Source organism: Anomalospiza imberbis, chromosome 36, assembly GCF_031753505.1.
Source record: "Anomalospiza imberbis isolate Cuckoo-Finch-1a 21T00152 chromosome 36, ASM3175350v1, whole genome shotgun sequence".
Classification (NCBI taxonomy): domain Eukaryota; kingdom Metazoa; phylum Chordata; class Aves; order Passeriformes; family Viduidae; genus Anomalospiza; species Anomalospiza imberbis.
This window is the reverse complement of record NC_089716.1, coordinates 555385-579044: the sequence shown is the minus strand read 5'-3', so window position 1 is coordinate 579044 and position 23660 is coordinate 555385. Positions and strand designations below refer to the sequence as shown.

Below are 23660 nucleotides of genomic sequence, written 5' to 3'. Positions count from 1 at the left end.
TTGTGACCATCGAGATGGTGGAAGGAGAACCTCCTTACTTCAAGGAAACGAGGGCCATGGTAAGAGGCCAATTCTCCCGTGGTTGCAGAGGCCTGTGAGCACAGGGTGACCCTGCCCTGGGAGCAGCAGCTGGAGGTTTCTGCACGTGGGGAAGGGAATTCCCAGAGGACTCCTGTCTCAACACAGACACATATTCTGCAGTCTCCAGACACAATTTGCTTTGGGATTTACGTTGTTGCAGTTCTTCTGGCTGTGAGGATGACCTGAAAATGTGAAGCAAGTGCACCAGCTCTTTACAATGGCTGAGGCAGCACCAGGGTTTGGGTTTTTGGTTGGCATAGAAAAATGAGCTGTGAGCAGCATCTCTGCCAGGGAGGAAAGTGCCCCTGGAGCTGGGGCTTGGAAGCCGGGGTCGATGTGAGCACTTGTGGGTGGGAAGGAAGCTGGCAGAGCGCTGAGTTTGCTTTTCCTGCAGGCTCGCGCTCTGATCCGGCAGAACGGGACCCCGCAGCTGCAGGAGCCCAGGCGCCTGTCGGCTCTGCTGCGGGACTTCCTCGAGTGCAGCCTGGAGCCGGACGAGGAGCGGCGCTGGTCTGCCCAGGAGCTGCTGCAGGTGAATGCCAAGCGGCTGCAGGGGAAGCAGCAGCGCCAGGGAGGGGTTTTCTTGTGGGGCCCCCTCCGATGGTCTCCGGTCTCGCTGCTTTCCACACGCAAAGCAAGCAGAATCCTCGCCTGGTTTGGCTTGGCAGGGGCCTTTCGAGGTCATCTGCACCTGGGGCCCCACAGCGAGCAGGGCCATCTTCAAGCAGCTCAGGTGGCTCCGAGCCCTGCCTGACCTGAGCTTGGATGTTTCCAGGGAGGAGGCACCCCCACATCTCTGGGCACCTTCTGTCAGTGCTTCTCCACTCACCTGCTAAAAAAATTCTGCCTTAGATCTCATCTGAGCCTGCTTCCCTCTCCTGAGTTTCAGACCATTTCCCTTTGTCCTGTTGCAACAGAGCCTGTGAGGAAGTTGACTCTGGAAAGTAACGGTTCATTTCTTTCTTTTTTCTCCTTTGGGCAGCACCCATTTTTATCATCAGCCAAGCCTCTCTCCAGCCTGACCCCTCTGATCACCGCAGCAAAGCAACTGAAGCAGCAGCGGAGGAGCTGAAGCACTCGAGGACAGCGTTTAGTTACAGTAGTTAGTTAGGACAACTAGTTAGTTATGGAAGTAAGCAGTGCCAGTTAGTTATGGTAGTTAGCGGTGCTAGTTAGTTGTGTTAGTTAGGACAGCCTGTTTGTTACGGCTCTTATGACAGCCTGTTTGTTATGGCAGTTTTTTGAATAAAAACTCTCTTAAACCTGAACTCCCTTGACGTGTCCCTTCCTTCTCCCTGTGTGACTCAGCTGCCCGGAGCAATGTGAGGGGAGAGCGGGCCCAGCCTCGCCCAGAGCTGAGCCCCAGCAGAGCCCTGGCAGAGCCCAGAGCAGCCTCGGCATCTGCAGAGTCAGCCTGGAAGGAGGCGCTTGGAGCCTTCTCGGCTGCGCCCGACTCTTGGTTACAAACTGTGGGTGGTGGAAAATGCCACCGGCTCTGCAAGAGGGCAGAAGGGGCCCGGGGAAGGCCCAAGTGCTCCATGCAAGGGAAAAACCTGCCCTGGGTTTGTTATAAAGAACTATGTAGTTTGTGGCTTTTGCTATTTTGTCTTGACTTCTGCGACTTATTCTTAATCAAAACGATTTTGATACAGTACAGTTTGTAATGACTTTTAACTACTTTTGCTGTAGTATAATTTGTCAGCATTTTGTGGCCAGTGCCCTGGCCCCTGTGTCGCTCAAATCCTCAGAACATCATTCATGGATGATATTTTAGTTTGTGGACAGTGTGAAAAACATACATTATAGTTTTGGCTTTTGCAAAGTATTGAAGTGGATGCTACGTGTTGTGCATTAGAATGTTAATAAGTGCTGCAGCGGGAAAAACGCCAATCACTTGATTTTACAACTTTTAAAAGTTTAATGATAATGAAATGGTTATAAAAATAGTAATACAATTAGAGTAATAAAAATTTAGAGTTCGTTTAATTACAGGACAATAAAAAACACAGAATTACGGACGTCTGGATATTCTCGGGCACTTAAGCTAGGACAGGCATGTTTTGTGAACAAAGGAAAAACTCTTAAGATCCATTCACTGTTGCATATTCATACATACCTCATGGTTATGCATACATTCTATTTAAAATAAGAAACTCTCTCTGGAATATGTCAACTCCTTCTTTTAATCCCCATGGCGTCTTCCAGTCTGAGCAAGGCCTGAAGAAATTACCTTCTTCTGATAAGAAACCCATAAATTCCTCTTCTCTGGAAAATTTGGGTGTTCTGTGACTGTTATCTCGAAGCCAGTATCTCATTATTTAAAAAAAAAAACACATACACATTTTCTACTTTAACTACTAAGGCTTCATTTTAACTACAAAACTACATTTACCATTCTATCAAAATGTTAATACAGCACTTCTAATCAATATATTACATATAATATTTGTTGTCGATGTCGGCGAACCCAATGGGAAGAATGATGATGTCTGACTTAGTTCAGAAGGCTGAGTGATTTCTTTATTATAATTATGCTATGATACATCAATATACTATATAAAAGAGGATACTAAAAACTACATGCTGCTTTCTCTAACTGTCATATCTAACTCCCTCACAACTCGTGACCCTTTTCTCCAGAGCCCAGACACAGGTGGATCCGATTGGCCATCAAGCCCAAAGAATCCACCGTGATTCAACCAGGCATTTGCTCCAGGTACAACTCTCCAAGCACATTCCACAAGAGAAAAACAAGGAGCAGAAATAGAAATTGTTTTCTCTTTCACTTCTCTCTGTGCACCTTTATAAAAATCCTGAGAGAGAGAAATGTGCTTGCCACAAGTATTCAATTTAATATTTGTGAAAAGCCAATCATAAAATATGCATTTTTCACAGAGGACATCCCGAGGCTGCTGCAGGGACAGTGATGTCACCGCTGTGACGTCATCGGGGATGGTGACATCATCAGGGACATCGCTGCTGTCACTTGTCCCCTCTCCCCTCCCCACATGGGATTTGAGACAAATTTGGGGGATTTTCTGGGAAGTTTCATTGAAATTGTCCCAAATGCTGATGGGAATTCCTGGGTGACGTCACTGGGGACACTTGGGGACACTCTGAGGATGCTCTGGGGACACTCATGGAGGCGGGGGCGGGTCAGGGGGTGAATGACCCCCTCGGTGCCTTGCAGCAGAGGCAGCTTTCTGCTGTGGCTGCAGCAGAGCCGGGTTATGAATGACAATGGAATAATTGGCTTCTGCATTTCTGCATTGGCTTCTGCGCGTTGCTATTGATCACAAGGACTTTGCTCTGGTACTTGATATTGAGATTGATTATTGATGATTCCTTGTAGTTGCTCGCTGGTACAATAAAATCGATCCGTTTATGTGTGCACCGTGTAACCAATTTAATGCTAGAGTAACAAATAGATATTCTCTCCTAGGCCTTCAAATATTAAAAATAGATGAATATGAAATAGATCAATAACAAATATTGAAATAGAGACTATGCAATGTTAAAATGCTTCTGTGTGGCTGACTCGGGTGTAAAACAATTCCATTGTTTCTCCCATCTGCGGCCCAGCCTCACCCGGTGATAACAGTGACACAAACCTGAGAAGCGTTTATGAATTTTTCAGGGGCTCTGAAACAACAGGATGGAACCACGAGAAGAAATCAAATGTATTGACTTAATCTGCAGAATGTCCTGCAGACAAGTCAGAGGTGAGAACCAAACAAGAGTTCCTGGAACATCCAAAGCTCCCGGGAGTGTTAGAATAATGTCAAAACTCAGGGATGTGTTTGTAGCCCTGCAGTGGAACCGGATCCGGAGAACGAAGGGTTAAGTTAAGGGCGGGTTCTTTGGCCGAGCGCCAAAACCCTTTTTTATCCCTTATCAAACTTTTACAAATCTCCAAGAGTGAACTTTGTTTTTCACACCCGGCTGGGATTTGGGGGGCCCGGGGGGGTCCCCAGGCAGCCCCCGCTGCTGAGCACTGACCCCCCCTCCCCGGGCACCGGGACCCCCCAAAAACCGCACCCGCACCCCCTTCAGTGCCCCCGACCCCCCCTCGAGCACCGACCCCCCCGAGCACCGGGCCCGGACCCCCCTTTGTGCCCCCCACCCATCACGGGGGTTCCGCCCCCTCCCCTTTGACCCCCCGGAGCCGCGGGACCCCCGGGAGCAGCGCCGGGACCGGGGGGGCCCAGGGATGTGAGCAATGGATTTGTCAGTGTGAAAAATGCAGATTGAATGATCGGCTCTTGGCAAATATTAACTTGGATACTCTGTGTGCTGTGTTGCACAGTTATTTTGTAGTGCTGTATTAATCCTTTTGAAGTAGTGTGGGAAATGCAGTTTTGGGTTATGACATAATGTTAAAATAGAAACTATGCGATGTAAGATATTTTTTGTAAGGAGCTCAAGGAATGGGTAGGATAATTAAGAAATTCTTCGCACGGAGATAACAGCAAGAGTTACTGCCTCCTTCTGGGAAAAGACAAACATTCTTACACCTCTCCTCTGTCTGTAATGAGCCACCGGGATTGAGGGGAAAAAGCTGACAAAAAGCAGAGAACACCCTTTGTTTGAAAAGAATTTATGCACCGTGGGTGAGATATTTGAATGTGCAACAGGCTATTGCTTTTAAGGGTGAACCCTTTGTTAGCCAGGCATGTTTTTGTGGCTTAGTGCCCAAACCTACCCGGACGTCTGTAATTCTTTCCTTTTTATTGTCCTTTATTGTCCTAACTCTGATTGTCCAAATTCTCATTGCTCTCACTTTTATTCCGGTTTTTATGACTATTTTATTACAATGAAGATTTTAAAACAAGTGATTGGCGTTTTTCACAGTCAAGGGTTCCCAAAACCTGGCAGAAAGCTCACACAGCCTTGGACTTGTCCGTGCCAACTCTGAGATTTTATTGTGCCAGCGAGCAGCTGCAAGGAATTATCAATAATTGAAATCAGTATTGAGCAGCAGAGCAAAATGCTCGTGGTCAATAGGAACCTGCAAAAGCCAACAGAGAAATGCAAAAGCCAACAGAGAAATGCAAAAGCCAACACAGAAATGCAAAAGCATTCTGATTGTGCTCGAATGTCCCCAAGTGTCCCCAGTGATGTCACTCCAGGAATTCCCATCAGCATTTGGGTCTTGCTGCTTGATGCTTCACATCAGCATCTGGGAAATTTCGGTGAAAATTCCCAGAAAATTCCCCAAATTTGTCTCAAAGCCTGCGCAGGGAGGGGACAAGTGACAGCAGCGATGTCCCCGATGATGTCATCACTCCGATGACATCACTGTGGTGACATCACTGTCCCTGCAGCAGCCTCGGGATGTCTGCGATGGCTTTTTGGCACCGCTCAGCCACTGTGTGGCCACTGGGGCCACCGGGGCCACCGGGGGCTTCACGAGGAGCCTGCAGATGTCCCCAAGTATCCCCAGCAGGTGACGCGTGGCCAGGCGGGCACTGGCCTCCCACAGCCGCTCGGCCATGGCCGCCTTGGCCACCAAGTCCCTGAGGACATCGGGGGACGCCTCATTTGTTCCCTGCAGGATGGCCTCGATGGCCTCGAGCCGGCGACACATCCCCCAGACGAAACACCTGGCTCTTTTCCACGCGGCCAGCAAGTGCTCCAGGGGCCCCAGGGCCACCTCCGAGCGCTGGCCCCTTCCGGTGGCCGCCTCCTCCTCGTTGGTGGCCGCAGGCACCCGGACCCCAGGGGCGGCCCCTGCCGAGGCCACCTCCTCCCTGTCCGTCAGTCGCGGTTCTGGCGCGCTGATGGGTGAGAGCGGGGCGAAGCACGGCCCCGCTGGCGGCCTGAGGGCGGCCCTGGCTCGGCAGCGGCGCCATTGGCGGAGCGTCTGTGCGGGCCCGGGAGCGGCGGCAGCGGCCGGAGCGCGGGGAGGCGGCATTGGCGGAGCTCGGAGGCGGCCCCGGCGCAGGTGGGAGCCGCGCCGGGTTCTGCGGGGGCTCGGGGCTCGCTGCGGGCGGAGGGGGCGGCAGGGGGCTCCGGCGGCTTGGCGGTGCCGTGTCCGGCCCGTGCCGGCCCTGGGCTGAGGGCGCTGCGGGAGCGGCTGCCCGCGGTCTCCTTCCCGCCGCTGCCTGGGCAGGAGCCGCTGCCGGAGCAGCGCTGGCTCGTCCCGGTTGCTGTGGCTGGGACAGAGGTGGCTGCCCCGTGGCCGGGCCCGTGCGGGGAAATTCCCGTCGCCGGAGGTTTCTGTGGCCAGAGGAGACCGAGGAGTCCTGTCAAAGTGACTCGATTGCTGAGCAGAGGGAGAGGCCGTGGGGCATTTGCCATGCGCTCTCTGCCCTTGTTGTAGCACGCTGCCTCCTTTGGATGCTCATTTTCCCGGCCGCATCTCCCTCTGCCTTTGCCCACTGGCTGAGGGACTTGGAAGGTTCAGACTTCCCGATCCGCCTGCTGCCTGTCCTCGTTCATATGCACCCCTCCTTGTGGATGACAGCCGATATTCATGGCTCTGTTTGGTCTTTGTTCTTCGGGAAGTTGAGGAGCTTAGCGGGACTTTGAGCCGCTGTCTGGGTCCATTTGTAACATTTATTGGAACGGATGGTTTCTCCGTTACTTCCTCATCTCCAAGTCGCTGGCCCTATCTCCAGGCAGATTCACTCATTGACTCTGTTTTGTTCTTCCCGGGTCCTCTTTGGTTTTGGGATTATTCTCGGTGCCCTCATTCCCTGTCCTTTTGTAGCCGTTTCTGGATCAGGAGGCCTGGCTGCCACCTCCATCCCCTGGCTCAGCTGCTGGATGAGCTGCACTCCCAAGGTGTGGAGCATGGTAAAAAGATGAGAGTTGCTGTAGCACAGAAGAGGAGAAGCAGCATTCGTTTAACCCATGGTGTGCCACGGAGCCACGAAACCGTGTCCCATTCCCATCCTTTCCATGTTTGGACCAATACATAAACTGCTCTCCTGTTTCCTTTGTTATCTTTTTTCACTGCTTTTCCTTTGTCATCTCTTTGCCAACAGCAGTTGGAGTCATTTAGTTTTCCACAAACTCCTGTTTTTCTGGGAAAAGATAACCTGATCCCATCCCCTGGTGAAATGTTGTGTTCCTCATTTCAGTGGATGGGTCGGCAGGAAGGTCAGGAGCTGGAGGTGTCTGGTTAGTTCTTATTTCCAGGACAGCTTGTAATCTAATGATGCCATTGAAATGATAAATGGGTTCCGTGTCTCCTGATATGAATTGGTTCAGGTTCCCAGGGGCTGGTCCACGGTGTTGTAGGATTTGTTCTGGTGGCCCTTCATCTTTTCCCCATTTTTGGGTGCTCCCTCCAGCCGGGGCTGCATCAATTGACCGCTTTTGTCTAATTACATCATCAAATACTTGAATTCCAACTGATTTCCCTGAACTTGTTATAGCAAAAACCCCAGTGCTCTGATACTCCCTGTATAGCATAGACAGTGCCAGCACATGTTGGAGTGGGCACAGGGATGATCCCCCCTTATTTTAGTGAAGTTTTCACAGCATTCTCCATTTGCTGTTTCCCTTTGCAGCTTCACCCATTTCTGTTGCAGAGTCAGAGATCCTCACCATGGGCTCTGCCTTCAGCTGTGCAGATTCCATCTGTGCAGGCAGGCAGAGCTTGGGGTGGGGGGCAGAGGGAATCAGCCCAATTCCTGCCCCAGGCAAGAAGAGCCAGGTCCATTGTCCCCACTTTGCCCCAGCAGTGTTAATTTGCATTTCTAAAGCTCCTCTGCTGGCTGCCTGGAATGCAGCTTCTCTTCCAGAGCAGCCTTTAGCCACCGCATGTGTGCCCCCCACAACCTGCTGCTTTATTTATTTTTCTTTCAAATCATCTATTTAGTGTTTATGAGGGAAAGGGTCACCTTTAAATCTCTTCTAGTTTTGCAAAATGCAGCCTTAAGGTGAACGTCGAAAATCCCAGACCAAAATTTTGGTATCTCTCACACAAACATACACAAAAAAATTCCAAGGCAATTAAGTTTTTTCTTCTTATCCTCTAGTAAAAACTCATTCTCTCATCCCTGACCCAAATCTAACCGGCAATATAGGAGTAGGATAATTACAAAAAATACTCTTCTGCTATAAACTTTGCACTGAAAGTGCAGGAGAAAGGAAAACTCCACCAATTTGTTTAGTGTTAGAGTCAAGGCATTCCTTGATTCTGGCCAGGATCTGCAACAGAAATCATTCCATCCCCACATAGCCCGGGTGTGCAGAGAAAATCGTTCCATGACACGTGGGTTTAACTGGATTTTTCCCTGACATGATACAGTCTGAACCAATCTAAATCCATTGGTTTAATGTTCTGTAGTTTCAAGTTGTGCAGTTTTTAGTATTTGGGTTCCTGTTGGACCCGGATTTCTTGGCTTCTGCTGTTCATCAGGTCGGAACTGCTGGATTTCCTTCTCAGCCTTTTCCAGAGCAGGTGTCTCCAGCTCTGCCGGGGGCAGTGTCTGGGGTAGGTGTTGGTTGCTGTTTGCTGCTGGGCGTTATCTTTGTGGGAATCTTTTGGGCCATTCCCAGAGTGTTGAGATGTTAAACTCATCTCCATTGAGTGGTGGAACATCCCTTAAAAAAACCTTTACCATTTCTTTCCCCGAGGCCAAGGCAAACCAAGGCTGAGTAGAGAAAATGTTAGAAATGTTAAAGTCTATGACCTGGTGTATTTTCCATCAGTGCAATCCCAGGCAGCGCAGTGTGTGAGTGTGACTGAGACCCAGAGTGGAATTGTGCCGTTGTCTTCGCCAGCAGCTGTGGCAGTGCAGGCCCAGAAAGCACTGAAGCTGCAGCAGTGGCAGCAAGGATTGGCCCCGGTGGCTGGAGATGCCCAAGGAGGGTGCCCAGGCAGAGGATTTGAGCAGAGGATGTGTGGGCAGGCCCAGGGGCTTGCCCCGCTGTGGAGCCCTGGCTGCTGCTGCGCTGCCTTCAGTGCAGGCTCCGTGGGGGCCTCCCATGCTCCTGCTGCAGGCGGGAAGTGCAAATCTCCGGGGCTTCAGAGCCCTGGAGCCCAGGCTGAGGGGTCCCCCCGTGCTCAGCTGTGCTGGGGGCTGTTTCTGGCCTCAGGGACACTTGGCATGGGCCACGCCACTTGGCCACCAGTGGTGCTGCTTTGGCCTCCTTAGGCAGGGCCCGATGTCCTGCTTGGATGTTGGGAACAGCAAAGTGCCAAGGCAGGCTCTGTGCCAGCCCAGCTTCCTGTGGGAGAGATTTCACAAGAGACAGGACTCTGGCCACAGACTGCTTTAAATGTCCATCCCGTATCCCCACGCTGCACTGGGTGGAGAATTACCAGGGTAAGGAATTCCCAAGATCAATTGCAAGGGAGAGAATTGAATATCTGCCCTGGGTCTGGCTCTTCTTCTTGCCAAAGCCAACGGCAAAAGCCGTACTCATGGCATCTTGGTTTCTATCCCCAGCTTCCAAAGGTGGCTCTTTCTTTCCCCATTCATTCTTTGTACCCAGCCTGAGCTCTGGGGGTGCAGGGGTTATGGAGGTCCCATTGTATTCCTAAAGCTGCCATAACCTCCTGGAGGATCTTTCCTGTAAAATGAGTTCTGCTGTCTGAGTCTGTTGCTTCCACAATCCCTTTAACTGGAATTATTTCTTTTAGAAATCCCTGAATAAGTGATCTAGTCGTTGCTGAGCAATCAGAATTGCTTTTGCCCCCCTGTTAGGTGGCGTGGTGTCAGCAGAAGATATTGAAGCCTTCCTGCTCAGGGCATTTCAGTGCCAGGCTCTTACAAGCACACACAGCTGTGCCGGTTGAGCTGACCATGGGGTGGTAACCTGGGCTTTGTCTGATTCCCTTCCTTAATAACAGCGTGTCTTGTAGCTCTTTTCCCTTCTGCTGCCCTTGAAGAGCCATCCAGGAACACATTTTCTCCCTCAGGCCAGGGAATGTCTCATCAATCTCTCCCAGGCTGTGTCTGGAGCTCTGTCACTTGAATGCAGTCCTGGGTTTCTTCCCAGCCCCTCTGTGGGCTGTTCAAACAGGAGGCTGGGTTAAACCCTTCCCCTGCCCTCAGTTCTAAATCCTCCTGTGCCACTGAACAAGTTTCATACTGTAATAACTGAGCACTGCTCATCCATTTAGAGGCTCTTTTGGTTATCAAAGCTTTAACTTGATGGCAGACTGGAACAGTTGGAGATCCTGTTGTCATCAGGTTTTGGGCCTGGGTTCCCCTTAAAGCTGTGTCTGCACAATTCTGCAGACAATGAGGCCACTCTGGCCACTGGGTTCAACATTTTGGCCCAAGAATTCCTTTGGCATGGCCCTGTTTAACATTCACCTACAATTCCAGTTTCTTTACTGAGACTGGAAGAGCCACAGCTGAGGCATCAATATTACTAGGAAGAAAAAGAAATTAATTTATTTCAAACCTATCCCCCACAGCTCCTAATAGTGATTGGACAAATCATACCAGCTCAGCTTTCCCATTTATTCCCTAATAATTAAAACATTCCTTTACAATATTCCCAAGTTAGGTCTAAGATTCAGAATGGATGGAGAGGCCCCTGTGTCCATCAGGAGAGGCCTCCTCTCGATGCAGACCCAGCCTGAATGTTCTCCAGGGCTCCAGTGTGGTGGGTCCCCGGTGGGATGGGAGCTGTGACAGCCCTGACAATCCATGTCCATCCAGGGGTGGGCTTGCTCCTCCTGAGGGTGCTGCTGTCTCTGCTTCCAGCGTCCCTGTGCCCTGCAGCTGGAGCCCTGACTCCTTCCCAGGGGCTGTTTGGGTGGGCTCTCCCCTGGCCAGGAGGGCAATGCCTCTGCCAGGTGCTTGTGGCCGACCCCGTCCCCTGGGTGCTGGGGCCCCCTTGGGCCCTGGGGTTGATCCCTGAGGGGCTGTAGGAGCTGTGCCATGGCCTTTGCCTTCAGCTTGGCCTTTTGCTCATCCCTTCTTGCATTCAGCTGCTGTGCCTTTGTGCCCAAGTGCTCCAGGGCCTTCTTCTGCCGCTCCTGCAGCCGCGCTCACTGCCTGTGGGTGCTCATCCTCTGAGAGCTGCTGAGCTTTGTGCAAAGTCTTTCCTTTCTCCAGCGACCCAAAGCAAATGCTTAATAGAAAACCCTGATCCTTCCATGTACAATCTGCATTTCCCAGACGTTGCTTTGTTTTCCTCCTTGTGCTCAGGGTCCCCTCCCCAGCCCGTATCCCAGAGCCGGTCCCTGTCCTGCCGCAGTGTCCAAAGGCGGCCCCCCTGGCGGGCAGGGCCGGCAGCTCCACGGGGCCGGGCAGCGGCCAGGGCGTCCCGCAGGCTCCTGGGGGCCGGGGGCCACTGCCGGCCCTGCCCGGGGCTGGTGGGGTCAGGCAGCGCCCGGTGCTGAGCCCCGGCTGCCCCACAGCCCCGGCCCGGCCCCGCAGCTCCCCACAGGCCCCCAGCCCGTGCTCCCGGTCCCGCACCTCTGTGCCCGGTGCTGCCGCTGCCCACCACAGAGAAACCCCCTGACATCCTGACCTCCTTCTTTTCCTCTCCTGGAAACCCGGGATGGAAATTATCTGGATCAGCTAGCAAATTCTGAGCATAGAACAGAGCTGAAATACATCCCAGTCCTCTGTATTTTTCTCTTCCTCCTCTTTTCCACCATCCTTTTCCTTATCTCATACATTACTCCTGCTGCTTCTTGCCTTCACCACATTGCTGCACACTGCCCTTCACCCGATCCCTTCCCAGCACACCAACACCATCCATCCCCTGTTGTCCAAATCCCTTCTGCACTTCCCTTATTGCCCCCCTGGCTGTCCATGGTTTTAAATACCTCTGGGGGAATGTGCAAACTACCTCAACATTCTCCCAAGGGACCCTTCAGAGACATTTTGGGATCATCATCCCTTTGGCCAGGACCCCTCCCTGGCTTTCCCTTTTCTCCCCTCCCTGGGTGCCCTGCCATGTTCACTCCCCGAAGATCCCAGTGCACTCACTGCTGAGATTTTCAGTGCTCTCTCCCTGCTGACTCTTCACAGACCCCCCTGATGTGTCCCTCGTCTGTCTCCTGGTCACTCCCGGGTCCCCAATCGATCCCCGGTGCCGCCGCCAGCCAAGGGAGCCGATCACCCAAAGTGGGTGAGGCACCTTCAGCTGCACTCCCTGCCCGCCGCCCCGGACGGTGGAAGGAATTCCGGATGAGCCCCAGGGTGTGTGGGAAAATTGACATCAGCAGAGGTTTCTGTCCACAAAGCAGACAGAGGAGTCCTGTAAAAGTAATTTCATTCCTAGAAATGGGAGAGGCCATGGGACATTCCCCATGGGATCTCTGCAGTTGTTGGAGGACACAGCCTCCTTTTCATCCCAATTCTCCTGGCCACATCTCCCTCTCCCTTTCCCCACTGGCTGAAGTACTTGAGAGGTGCAGACTTCCCAATCCACCTAGTACATACCCCCTTCATGTGCACCCCAGTATTGTATAGCAGACGATATTCCTGGCTCTGTTAAGTCTTTGTTGTTCTTCGGGAAGTTCATGAATTGAGCAGGACCTTGGCTGAGCAGCAGTCTGTGTCATCAATTGATAACATTTCCTGAAACTGATGGCTTCTCCTGTCACTTCCTTATGTACAGGTGCCTGGCCGTATCTCGGAGCAGATTCACAGCATCTGTTTGTAAAGACACTTTCCTCTTGTTCCTTTCATGGGGGTCCCCCGTTTTCGGGACATCCCCCCTGGAGCAGGGTGTCCCCTCTTTGCTGCAGCCCCAGCCCTCAGGCAGAGCTCAGCCAATCAGAGCGCAGGGCGCTGATGACTCACCAGTTGCCAGGCAGACTCGCAGCTCCCAGCGTTCCCCACCTGGACCCCACCTGCGCCCCCCCCTCGGCCCCATCGCCCCCGCGAGGGGAATTTGGGGAGGTGGGAGTGGGGCAGCGCCAAGGCCGGGCCCCCCCGCGCTGTCCTGGCGGGAGCGGCTGCAGTGGGGACCGAGTGCGGGCGGAAGCGGCCGAGAGCCCAGCGCTGCCCCAGCGCGACCTGCCCCAGCTCCATCCCTGCCCCTGTGCTGGGATGCTGTGGGTTTGGGGGGAAGAGGGAGCCGGCAGTGGGTGCTGGGCCTGGGGGCAGGAGGAGAAGGGAAGGAGAAGCAGGGTTGAGGAACAAAATGGTCAAAGGATGGACGTGGCAGGAGAAGGTGGGATTGTGCAGGAGAAGGAGGAATAACAGGAGGAAGAGGAGTGTGAGGAAGAGCAGAGTCACAGGAGGAGGAGCAGAAACAGGAAGCAGCACAAGGTTCCACCCCTCCCTGTATCTGCAGCCTCCCCCCAGCCCCAGGAGCGCTGCTCCCCCCACATGCAGCAGGTGACTGTGGAGGGGGATCCAGGATTTTCACGGGGTGAATCTTGGTGTTTCTGAGCTTGCTTGGGCTAAATGTTGTTGCTTTGGTTTTATGTGGCAGCTGAATCTTTATCTTTTGCAGGAGGTTTTTGCTGAATTGTAGGGTTTGGGATGTTTTTGATGTGTGTATTGAAGTTTGCAGGATTTGTGGGCTGAATCTTGGTGTTTTGGAGGTTCTTACGTACAAAAACTTACCAATGACTTCTAAGATGAACTTGGGCAGGGAGGAACCTCCAGTCCAAGTTGCGCTCCTCTTGTTTTTTCCCCAAACCAGGATTTTTCATTCCAGGGCGTGGCTGGATGGAGGAGGAGGAAAAGCCCCGGAGATCCTGCCGGAGGAGGAGCTGCAACCCCAGCCCAAAGAGCTGCGGGGAGGAAAGAGCTCCCCTGAGCCAGGAAGGCGGCCGGAGATCCAGCCAGGGCTCGGAGTTGGTGGAGAAGGCTCATGGCAGGGAGAAACCTCACAAGTGCTTGGAATGTGGGCAGGGTTTCAGCCAGAGTTTCAACCTGCTCCGGCACCAGAGGATCCACACTGGGGAACGGCCCTACGAGTGTGGGGAGTGTGGGAAGGGTTTCAGGCGGAGCTCCCACCTGATCCAGCACCAGGTGATCCACACTGGGGAACGGCCCTACGAGTGTGGGGAGTGTGGGAAGGGTTTCAGCCGGAGCTCCCACCTGATCCAGCACCAGAGGATCCACACTGGGGAATGGCCGTATGAGTGCTTGGAATGTGGGCAGGAATTCAGCCACAGCTCCAAACTGATTGAGCACCGGAGGATCCACACTGGGGAACGGCCCTGCAAGTGTGGGAAGTGTGGGAAGGGTTTCAGGTGGAGCTCCAACCTGATCCAGCACCAGGTGATCCACACTGGGAAACGGCCCTACGAGTGTGGGGAGTGTGGGAAGAGCTTTGGCCAGAACTCTATCCTTAGAAGACACCAGCATATCCACACTGGGGAGAGGCCCTACGAGTGTCCCCAGTGTGGGAAGAGGTTTCACACCAGCTCCAATCTCCTCAAACATGAGCGGATTCACACAGATGAGAGGCCCTTCCGCTGCCCCGACTGCGGGAAGGGCTTCAAGCACAACTCCAGTCTCACTGTGCACCGGCGCATCCACAGCGGGGAGAGGCCCTACGAGTGTGGGGAGTGTGGGAAGAGCTTCTCACAGAGCTCAAACTTGACCCAACACCAACGGAGGCACCACTAAGGGAAGCCCTGAGATAGTGTAAAAATTTAACAGGCTAGAAATCCCTTTGGATTTAGGTAAAATGTTCCTCTTTGTGCTTGCAAACATAAGTAAAATATGCTGTTTAGTCTAGTAACTGGAGCACAAGCAAAACTGCCCCAGCTAAAGAGAAAGAATGCAAATTTGTAAGCTAAAGAGATAAGAAAGACTCCTCCAACCTTGAAACAGACATCGCAGAGTGACCCAGGAGTTCTCTCTGTACTTTCTGAGAAAAAGTGAGTACAAGTGTAACTAGCTGTAAGTGTAAGGCAAAATCAGACGAATGAATATGCATGAACCTATTGTGAAATTCTATGAATATGTAAATTAGCTAGAGTAATAAAAAAGAATCCGGAGTTTTCAGGGACACACATGGCCAGTGAAGGGAAAAGCCTGGCGTGCGCACGGTGCTGCAATACGTACCAAATCTTACAAATCTATCAGAATTGTAAGGTTTTCATTTTCCACCTCAATTCACCCAGCAAGTGCCCCAAGTGAAAGAAGAGCTTCGAGTGAGGGAAGAGAGTGAGGGAAGAGCTTGCAGTGAGGGAAGAGAGTGAGGGAAGAGCTTGGAGTGAGGGAAGAGAGTGAGGGAAGAGCTTGGAGTGAGGGAAGACAGTGAGGGAAGAGAGTGAGGGAAGAGCTTTGTGTGCTGCTCCAGCACCATCCCCCATGGGAGGATCTGGGCTGGATGATCCCCAGTGACCCCCGTTGGGCAGAGCCCTGGTGCCCCCGAATGGGAAATAAAACAGAGAGGAAAAACAATGGAGCTGATAAAGGGTCCGAGATCTGAGGCCTGACTGAGCAGAAACCTGGGCAAGAAGTGACCAAGCAACCTGTTGTGAGACTTTGTGATAAGATAATGTTCCCAGGTGCCGTGATGTCATGAAGAATGTGTAACCAATGGGAAATTGTTAGCAAACATCGAGCCCTATCTGAGCACCACACAAGTAAAACCCTGTATAAACCCCTGGTACCCTCAATGAAATTGGCTTCTGATCTAAACTCGGCTGTCCCCGTCTCTCCATCGTGGATAAGCCCTGTTGTGGGTGATCCCCGTTGGGTGGGGGGAAGGTGTTGGAGGGATTTCTTTCCCTTCTGCTTGTGCTGCTGTGTTTGGTTGGTAATAAATTCCCTCCGTGTGCCCAGGCTGGGTCTGTTGTCCCCGTGCCGGTGCTCGGGGCGGGATCTCTGCCGTTGCTTCTCTCCAGTCCCGGGCCTCTCCTCAGCCAATGAGAGAACGCGGTGCACAAGAGTCAGCCAATCAGAGCGAGCGGGGCTGATGACTCACCAGTTGCCGGGCAGACCCGCAGCACCCAGTGTTCCCCACCTGGACCCCACCCTCCCTGCCCAGTCCCGGCCCCGCCGTGGGGTCCCCCCAAGTCCCTCCCCACTGCCCCCCATAACCTGGGCTGGGTTTAACTGGGAAGCTTTACTGGGAAGACTGGGAGCAGGCGGGCGGGGGCAGAGTGACAGCAGGGCTGGGGGGACACACGACCCCCCCAAAATCAGCGTGGGGACGGAGCGGGGGGTCCGGGGAGGGGATGCGGCTGGCGGCGGCTCAGGAGCTCTGTGGCCAGAGAAAAGGGGGTGACACCGGGCTGGAGCCCCGGGGAAGGAGCACACAAACTCCTAGAAGCTGAGCCCCAGCGCCAGGAAGACGAAGTCCAACTCGGAGCCCCCGATCCCTGACAGCATCTTGCTGCGGGCGGCATCCAGTGGCATCTCTGGGGGGTCTGCAGGGGTAAGGACCCCCAAAACCTCTCAGAGACACCCCAAGCCCCTCCAAGTACCCTCCCAATCGCCCCCATCCCACCCAGGACCCCCTGAAACCTCCCCCCGGTCCCTTCCCGGCCTCCCCAGGACCCACCAAAGCCTCTCCCATCCTTCTCAGGATCCCACCACCCCCTTCCTGTCAACCCGCACGGCCCCAGGACCCCCAAACCCTGTCCCAGTCCCTTCCCAGCCTCACCAGGACTCACCCTGACCCCTCCATGTCTCTTCCCAGCACAACCAACCTCATCCCAACCTCTGCTTTTCCATCCCCAATCTCCTTCCAGCTCCTCTAGACTCACTCCAATCCTTCCCAGTCACACCCAGCACCCCCAAACTCCTTCCTAGTGTCCACCAGGACCCCCAGAACCCCATCCCACCCTCCCCAGCATCCTTGAAACCACTTCTCAGCCCTTCCACTCCCCCAAGCCCCTCCCCCAGCTGAAACCAGGCTGTCTCCAACTCCCTCCCAGTTGCTCCCAGCACATCCCAGTGGCTCTCCCAGCGCCCCCAAGACCCCCCCTGTACCCCAGTGCCGGCTCAGGGGGTGCTCCAGTCTGACGTGCTCCACTTGGCAGCTGCAGGTGAGCCCGCGCCAGGGGGGTGTTTCCAACAGCACCAGGAGCTGGTAGGTCCAGTCCTTGTTGGGGACCATGTCGGTGGCCACCACAGAGAGCTCCTGCTGGCCCTGGAACCACCTCAGCTGGGTGTGGGCAGGGTAGAAATCCATCACGGAGCAGCCCCGGGCTGGGAGCTCGAGGGCACCAGCGAGATGGATACGCTGGGGACACTGGGAGAGAGCGGGGACAGACTGGGATCAGCTGGGGGGCACTGGGAGAGAGAGGGGAGGGATGGGGTGGACTTGGGAGGGACTGGGAATGGACTGGGAAGGACTGGGGTGGCACTCAGAGAGATGGGAGGGGATGGGGGGCACTGGGAGGGAGGATGGAGGTCTAGGAGTGAACTGGGAATGAACTGGGAATGGACTGGGAAGGACTGGTGCGGCACTGGGAGGAACTGGGAACGAAGTGCGCGGCACTGGGAGGCCGAGTCCAGTGCGGGGCACTCGGCGCTGCGGGTCTGCCTGGCAACTGATGAGTCATCAGAGACACGCGCTCTGATTGGCTGAGAGGCGGCAGCACCACGCTAGGCTGAGATGGACAGCCGGGAGGCACTGGGAGAGACTGGGATGGACTGGGAGAGCCACGGGGGTCAGTGGCAGGGACACAAGGTCTCGGGGATGGGCACAAGGAGGGCTGAGGGCTCTGGGCCGATTCCAGGGAGGTTTTGAGGGGCTCCAGGGTCATTGGCAGGGCAGGGCCCGAGGGGACACGCTCTGCCCCGCGCTCACCTCGGCGCTCCGTGAGGAACGGGCTGAGATACTCGTGGTTGTACCGGCACAGCCAGTCCGCCGCAGCCCTTTTTTGCTCCATAACGTCTGGGTCGCTGTTCCAATACCTGGCTGCTGTCTCCCCATAGGGGGTGAACCCCAAAAAGTGCCCCACGTCGCAGTCGAACATCGCGTACTGCTCCCGATTGTAGATGAACCTGCTCAGGTACCTCACCTTCTCCGTGCCGTTCATGAAGTGACACTCGGACTTTCCCACGTACTGGAACACCCCTGTGTGTGCAGGACACAGGTCCGGGGGTGCCCCCCCAGCACCCCCAGAGCTCCGGGATCCACCTCGGATTCCCCCTGCGCACCCCCTGTGCCCCAAGGCCGCCATGGATCCCTCCTGCCTGAGCTGCCACTTCCTCTTTTCCACCCTTCCACGCTTCCGCTTTCACAGTCTCTATCCTCCCACCTCCAGCCTCTCCCCAGATGAGTTTTGGGGTGCCATTTACTCCTTTTCCTCTTTCCCAACCTTTTAAACACAATTTCCCAAAAGCCCAGCCCCCCTTCCCGCTCAGTTTTGGGGTCCTACTCTCCCCTTTTCCCCACTTTCCCACCCTCTCCCGACCCTTCCTCACCTGCCCCCAATCCTCAGCCCCTCCCGCTCTTCCTTTCGGGGTCCCCTCCTCCTCCTGCCCCTGCAATTTCGGGCTCCCACCGCCCCCTTTTCCCCATTCTCCCCCCTGTCCCACCGCCTCCCGCCCCCCCCGCTCTCCCGAGAGCTCCGCGCCCGCAGCCGGGGGGGCTCCCAGCACCACCAGTGCCACCAGTACGGCCCCAGCTGCCGCCACTCGCCCCATGGCCAGCGCCGCCCAGGGAGCACCAGCCCCAGAGCGGCCGCGCTGCGCTGGCAGCACCAGTCCGGAGCAGCGCGGGCTCAGCAGCGCCGCGCGCTCTCATTGGCTCCGAGCACTTTTGGGCACCGATTGCCGAGGCTCCGCCACACAACCGATGACTCCTCAACTCCTCGCGCTCCCATTGGCTGCAGCGCGTTTTGGCTGCGTTTGGATTGGCTGAGCGGTTCCGGGACGCTGCAGCCCCGGCTGGGGCTTTTCCAGGCCCGGGGAGCCTTGGGGCGCTGCGCAGCTGGGAGCTCAGCTGTGCCCAGAAATGTGTGCCCGGCTGCGCGGGGTCTCAGGGGTGCCCGTGGCGAGGGGTGACGCTGGCCCCATGCCAGGCACCCCCCAGAGCCGCTCTGTCCCTGCCCCCCGCAGCCGCACAGGGACAGAAAATGGAACCGAGGGTTCCTGCCTGGGGACAAGGAGCGGGAGAGATCCCTCAGCAAATCCGGCACGGGCACAACAGACCCGGCCCGGGCACAGGGAGGGAATTTATTACCAACCAAATCACACCAGGACAAGCAGAGGGGAAAGAAATCTCTCCAACACCTTCCCCCCACCCAACCGGGATCACCCAGAACGGGGTCACCGGGGTTCTGCCCAGCGGGGGTCACTGGGGATCATCCAACGTGGATCCTCCCATGGGGGATGGAGCTGGAGCAGCGCACGAAGCTCTTCCTGCACTCGGGGCACTCACAGGGCCTCTCCCTGGTGTGGAAGTGCTGGTGAGTGACAATCTCTGAATTCCACCTGAAGCTCTTCTGACATTCCAAGCATTCATAGGGCCGTTCCCCAGTGTGGATCCTGTGGTGATCGGTGAGGTCAGAGGTCCCACTGAAGCTCTCCCCACACTCACAGGGCCTCTCCCCAGTGTGGGTGTTCTGGTGTTCCATCAGGGTGGGGCTCCAGCTGAAACCCTGCCCACATTCCAAGCACTTGTGGGGCTTCTCCCTGCCATGAGGGTTCTCCACCAGCTCCGAGCTCCAGATGGAACTTCGGCCAAGTTCCTGGCTCAGGGGAGCTCTTTCCTCCCCACAGCTCCCTGGGCTGGGTTTGCAGCCCCTCCTCCTGCAGGATCTCCAGGGCTTTTCCTCCTTCTCCATCCAGCCACACCCTGGGAATGACAAATCCTGCTTTGGGGAAAACCAAGGTGGGAGCACCTTGGAATAGAGGCTCCTCACTGCCCAAGACCATCCCTGGAACTCAGCAGGAGTCTTGTGTCCATGGAAATCTCCACTATATCAAGGTTCAGCCCAAAACAACTCTCCCAGGAGTTCCCAATCTCTGATCTCTCCACTTTTGGCGTTTCAGAGGTTTCCTTTCCCTGGGATGATGGGGGTCCAATGGCTCCAGGGGATCCCCCTTTTTTGGCGTCCTGCTTAGGGATGATCCAGGGGCTTTTGGGGGTCCATGGGGTCCCTTCTGCCTTGATACTCTACTTTGAGATCCCAGGGGTCCCAGGGCTCCCTCCTCTCCAGGCTCCCCCCCTTTCCAGCCAGCCGGGGTTCCCCAGCTCCAGGATCACCCCTCTCTACTCCCCCCACTCTGGGGGTCCCAGGACTTCCCCTCCTCTGCTCCCCCGGAGGTCCCCAGGACCAATGTCCTCCCCCTGGTGACCCTGGGCAATGGCCACGTGGACTCCCAAAGATCCCCCCAAGGGGCTCAGCTCTGGGGTCCTTCAAGATCCAAACCTACACACACACACACACAGAGAGAAAAAATCCTCAGAGGGTTTACTTGGGCCTCCCAGACGATATTTGGGGCTCAATTCCACAATCTGCAAGCTCCAAACACACCCCAATAAAAAAACGCTCTCAGGGACCCCCGATAGATTTGGGACGAGCTCCCCCTCCCCTCTCACCTGCAGGATGAGCTGGGGGCGATGGTCCCGGAGCCAAGGGTGCTGCGGCCACAGGGGTCACTGGAACCTCCTGTTTCTCCTCCTTTTCCTGCTCCTGCTCCTCCTCTTCCTGCTCCTCCTTTTCCCCTCTCCCTCCTCCTCCTTCCTCATCCCACCTCCTACCCAGTTCCTGCCTTCTCTATATTTAGAGTGGAGAACCTTGCTTGTTTTTAGAACGAGAACAAAGATCCCAGATGGAACACGGCTTGCTGGTTTTAGCCAGAAGTGTCAGTGACTAAAGGTCATGTTTGCTCTGCTTTGGTGCCGTCCTTGTTCCTCCTCAGTGTTCAGGCTGGGCTATGGGGTGTCCTTGTTTGCTGCATTTTCAGAGCTCCTCCTGGATACTTTGGGCAACAGGCTGTGCCCTGGGAGGGCTCTTTGTGCTCCTTTGTGACACAGGAGAACCTTCCAGGCGGTTTCTGCGTGAGCTGCTGCTGTGATGTCACAGGAGCACTGCCACGTCCCCGAGGTGTTCCCGTTGCTGCGGCACACGGAGGCCTCAGTGTCCAGAGTGGCTCTGGGCACTGCTCGTTGCTGGAGGATCCTCCTGCCCGAGGCATTCTCAGCAGCCAGCCCAGCCCTGACGGGTGTCCTTCTGTGCTTGCAGGGCTACAGTCTGCAGACGTGTGCAGCGCAGCCAAAATGATCCAGCACGTGGCTGCTGCAGTTTGCACGCTGTACTCTGTGGCGTATGCGGGGTATTTTTTAACCCACTTGGCACGTAAGTCGAGGTTTTCCCTCGGTGCTGTGGCTTTGGGCTTGCTGTGTGCTTGCTGTTCTTCCTCTGGGCCTGAGCTGACTTTGTAACCAAATTGCCATGAAGACACCATTGCTTTGGGAGAGCTCCTGGCAGCAGCTGCAGCTGGAAAAGGGGGTGTCTGCAGCCAGCGGGGCGTGCACAGCATTTGCAATGAGCCCTGGGGAGTTCTGTTCCCTCAAGCGGGGAGTCTGTGGCAGCAGAGCCTGGAACTGCCTGTCCAGCCAAGAGCTGACCCAGCCCAGTATTTTGTGCTGTTCTCTTGCTGTGTGAAGGGACTGTGGCTCCTGGAGGGACGCTGTGAAAGCAAAATGCTCTCTAGGGGTTGCCTTGCTCTGGGGCATTTCCCACCACAGGCAGTTTTTTTCCTGACAGCATCTGGTTCATGTTCCCTCTCCTGTTGCAGGGCACCTCATAAGTGGATCCCGAGCAGCTCCTCCTTCGGTGAGTGGGAAAGGAACCTTTGGCGTTTGGAATTGTGCAGCAAGTTGTGAGCTCAGCATGTGGCAGCCGAGTGCCAGCCTGGGAGGCTGAAGGAAAGTTCCTGTCAGTGTCCTTGCAGCAGCAAAGGGATCCCTGGGAGTTTTCTCCTTTTCTGCTGAAGAGCTTTTGAAGAGCTGCAGGTCTGGTTTTGCAGGCAGAGCATTGCTTGCTGGCTCTAGCCATGGTGGAATATGGAATTCCCAAGAATAAGGGGCAATGTGGACTTTAGCCCATTGTTAGTTTGAACAGCTCCGAACCCAATTTCTGCTTAGTGCAGCTGGATGTGCAGCTGAGGGTAAATAAGGTGATAACTGAGACAGAACTTCCCGTCCCTCACGCTGCCGTCTGTCCACAGGGCACAAAAGCGGCACCAGCACCTCCTCTGGCTCCCTCTGCTTCCAAAGAGGAGGCCAAAGGGGCGGAAGGCAGCAGTGAGCTTCCCGCTGTTCCAGGGGACGATGGTGAACACCCCTCAGTGCTGGGAGATGACAGTGAACTTCCCGCTGCTCTGGGAGACGAGGGCAAACATCCCGCACTGTGGGAACACAACGGCAAGGCTCCTGCGGTGTGGAACAAGGACAGTGGACATCTCCCGGCGTGGGAGGAGGGCAGAGAACATCTTGTGGCTTGGGAAGAGGAGGGTGAACTTCTCCCAGCATGGGAAGCGGACAGTGAACGTCCCCTGGCTTGGAGAGATGATGGCGAACCTGCAGCGTTTTGGGAAGAGGATGGAGAAGCTCCCTGTGCTTGGGAAGAGGACACTGAACCTCCCTCGGCTGTGGGATCCTGGGCTGAACATTCTGACAGCAGCACAGCCCTGCAGCCAGAGGGGAGAGGGGAGTGGTGCCTGATGCAGCTGAGTACGTCTGCTCTGTTCCTGTGTGCCAGAGCAGGGTGCTGTGTGTGTGTCTCGGCATCAGCTGCACCCAGTGCTGCTCTGCAGCTGAATGTGCCAGGGTCATTTCTTGTCCTTCCCCAGCTGAGACCAAGGGGCTGACGGCCGCAGGGAGAGGGGCTGCATTCTGGCTCTGCTGCAAGGCGGGGTCTCACTCTGGGAGGGAGCGTCTTCCACGTGGTTTCTTTCAGGGAACACCGTGAGCCTGGCAGAGCCTGCCGAGAAATACCTGGAAGTGGAGCAGATTGGCCAAGGGTAAGTGCACGGCAATTACTTCTGCACAAGCAGGCCCAGGTGTTGTGCTGGTGCAGGATCAAGTGAGAAGTCAGGAGAGCTCCAAACACCTCCAGACACTGGGGCGCCATCCTGCTGTCCCTCAGTCCTGATCAGAATTGATACCTGTGCTCAGAAGGTACCGTCAAAGGCCCCTGAGGCTGGCAGTGTCCTGCCTACAGCAAGGAGCAGGACCTGGAAGATCTTCTGTCCCTGGAACTGGATTGCCTAAAAGAGCCACTCACCATCTGGTGACTGTCAGAAAACAGTTCTCAAGGAGATTTCTTTCAAATATTTTGCTTCAAAAAATATCCTCCGGTTAGGATTAACGACCTAATGGTTTAGAAAGAGAAACCAGAGCTGAACTAATAAGTGCTCTATTCTAGCACAGGTAGTAGAGCCCATACATTCAGTAACAGACACAGAGCTGATGCACTCTGGGGGAAAATGCATCACCTGCCTGATGGCAGGGCCCTTGTGGATCCTGCAGGTCTTAGGCAGGAAATGGGAAAGGATGGAATGCATTCTTTTCCAGTTCTTTAGACACCCATTGCTCACTTCATGTTTTGAACTAAAGCAGTGCAGCGTGGACATTTGGGATTTGCTCCAGCCCAATTCCTTGGTGTTGGGTCTCAGTTTTCTCTGGCACACCTTGCATGGCAGAGGGCTGGTGGCTGCTGCGCTGTTGTTGGAAGGGTCGATGCCCCCAGGTGTTTGTGAACGCTGCAGGCAGCA

General features: G+C 54.9%; 1 protein-coding gene and 1 pseudogene across 1 annotated transcript; one reads left to right on the top strand and one right to left on the bottom strand.

Annotated features, from left to right (window-relative positions):
• The window catches only part of LOC137464098 (uncharacterized), a 1364046-nt pseudogene that overhangs the window by 792861 nt on the left and 547525 nt on the right, over positions 1-23660 (top strand).
• Positions 16245-18654, bottom strand: LOC137464117 (class II histocompatibility antigen, B-L beta chain-like). Its single transcript, XM_068175425.1, is given in 6 exon segments — positions 16245-16339; positions 16914-17126; positions 17129-17166; positions 17248-17257; positions 17737-18009; positions 18497-18654. Coding segments are annotated over 6 exon segments (711 nt in total). The 5' UTR covers positions 18579-18654.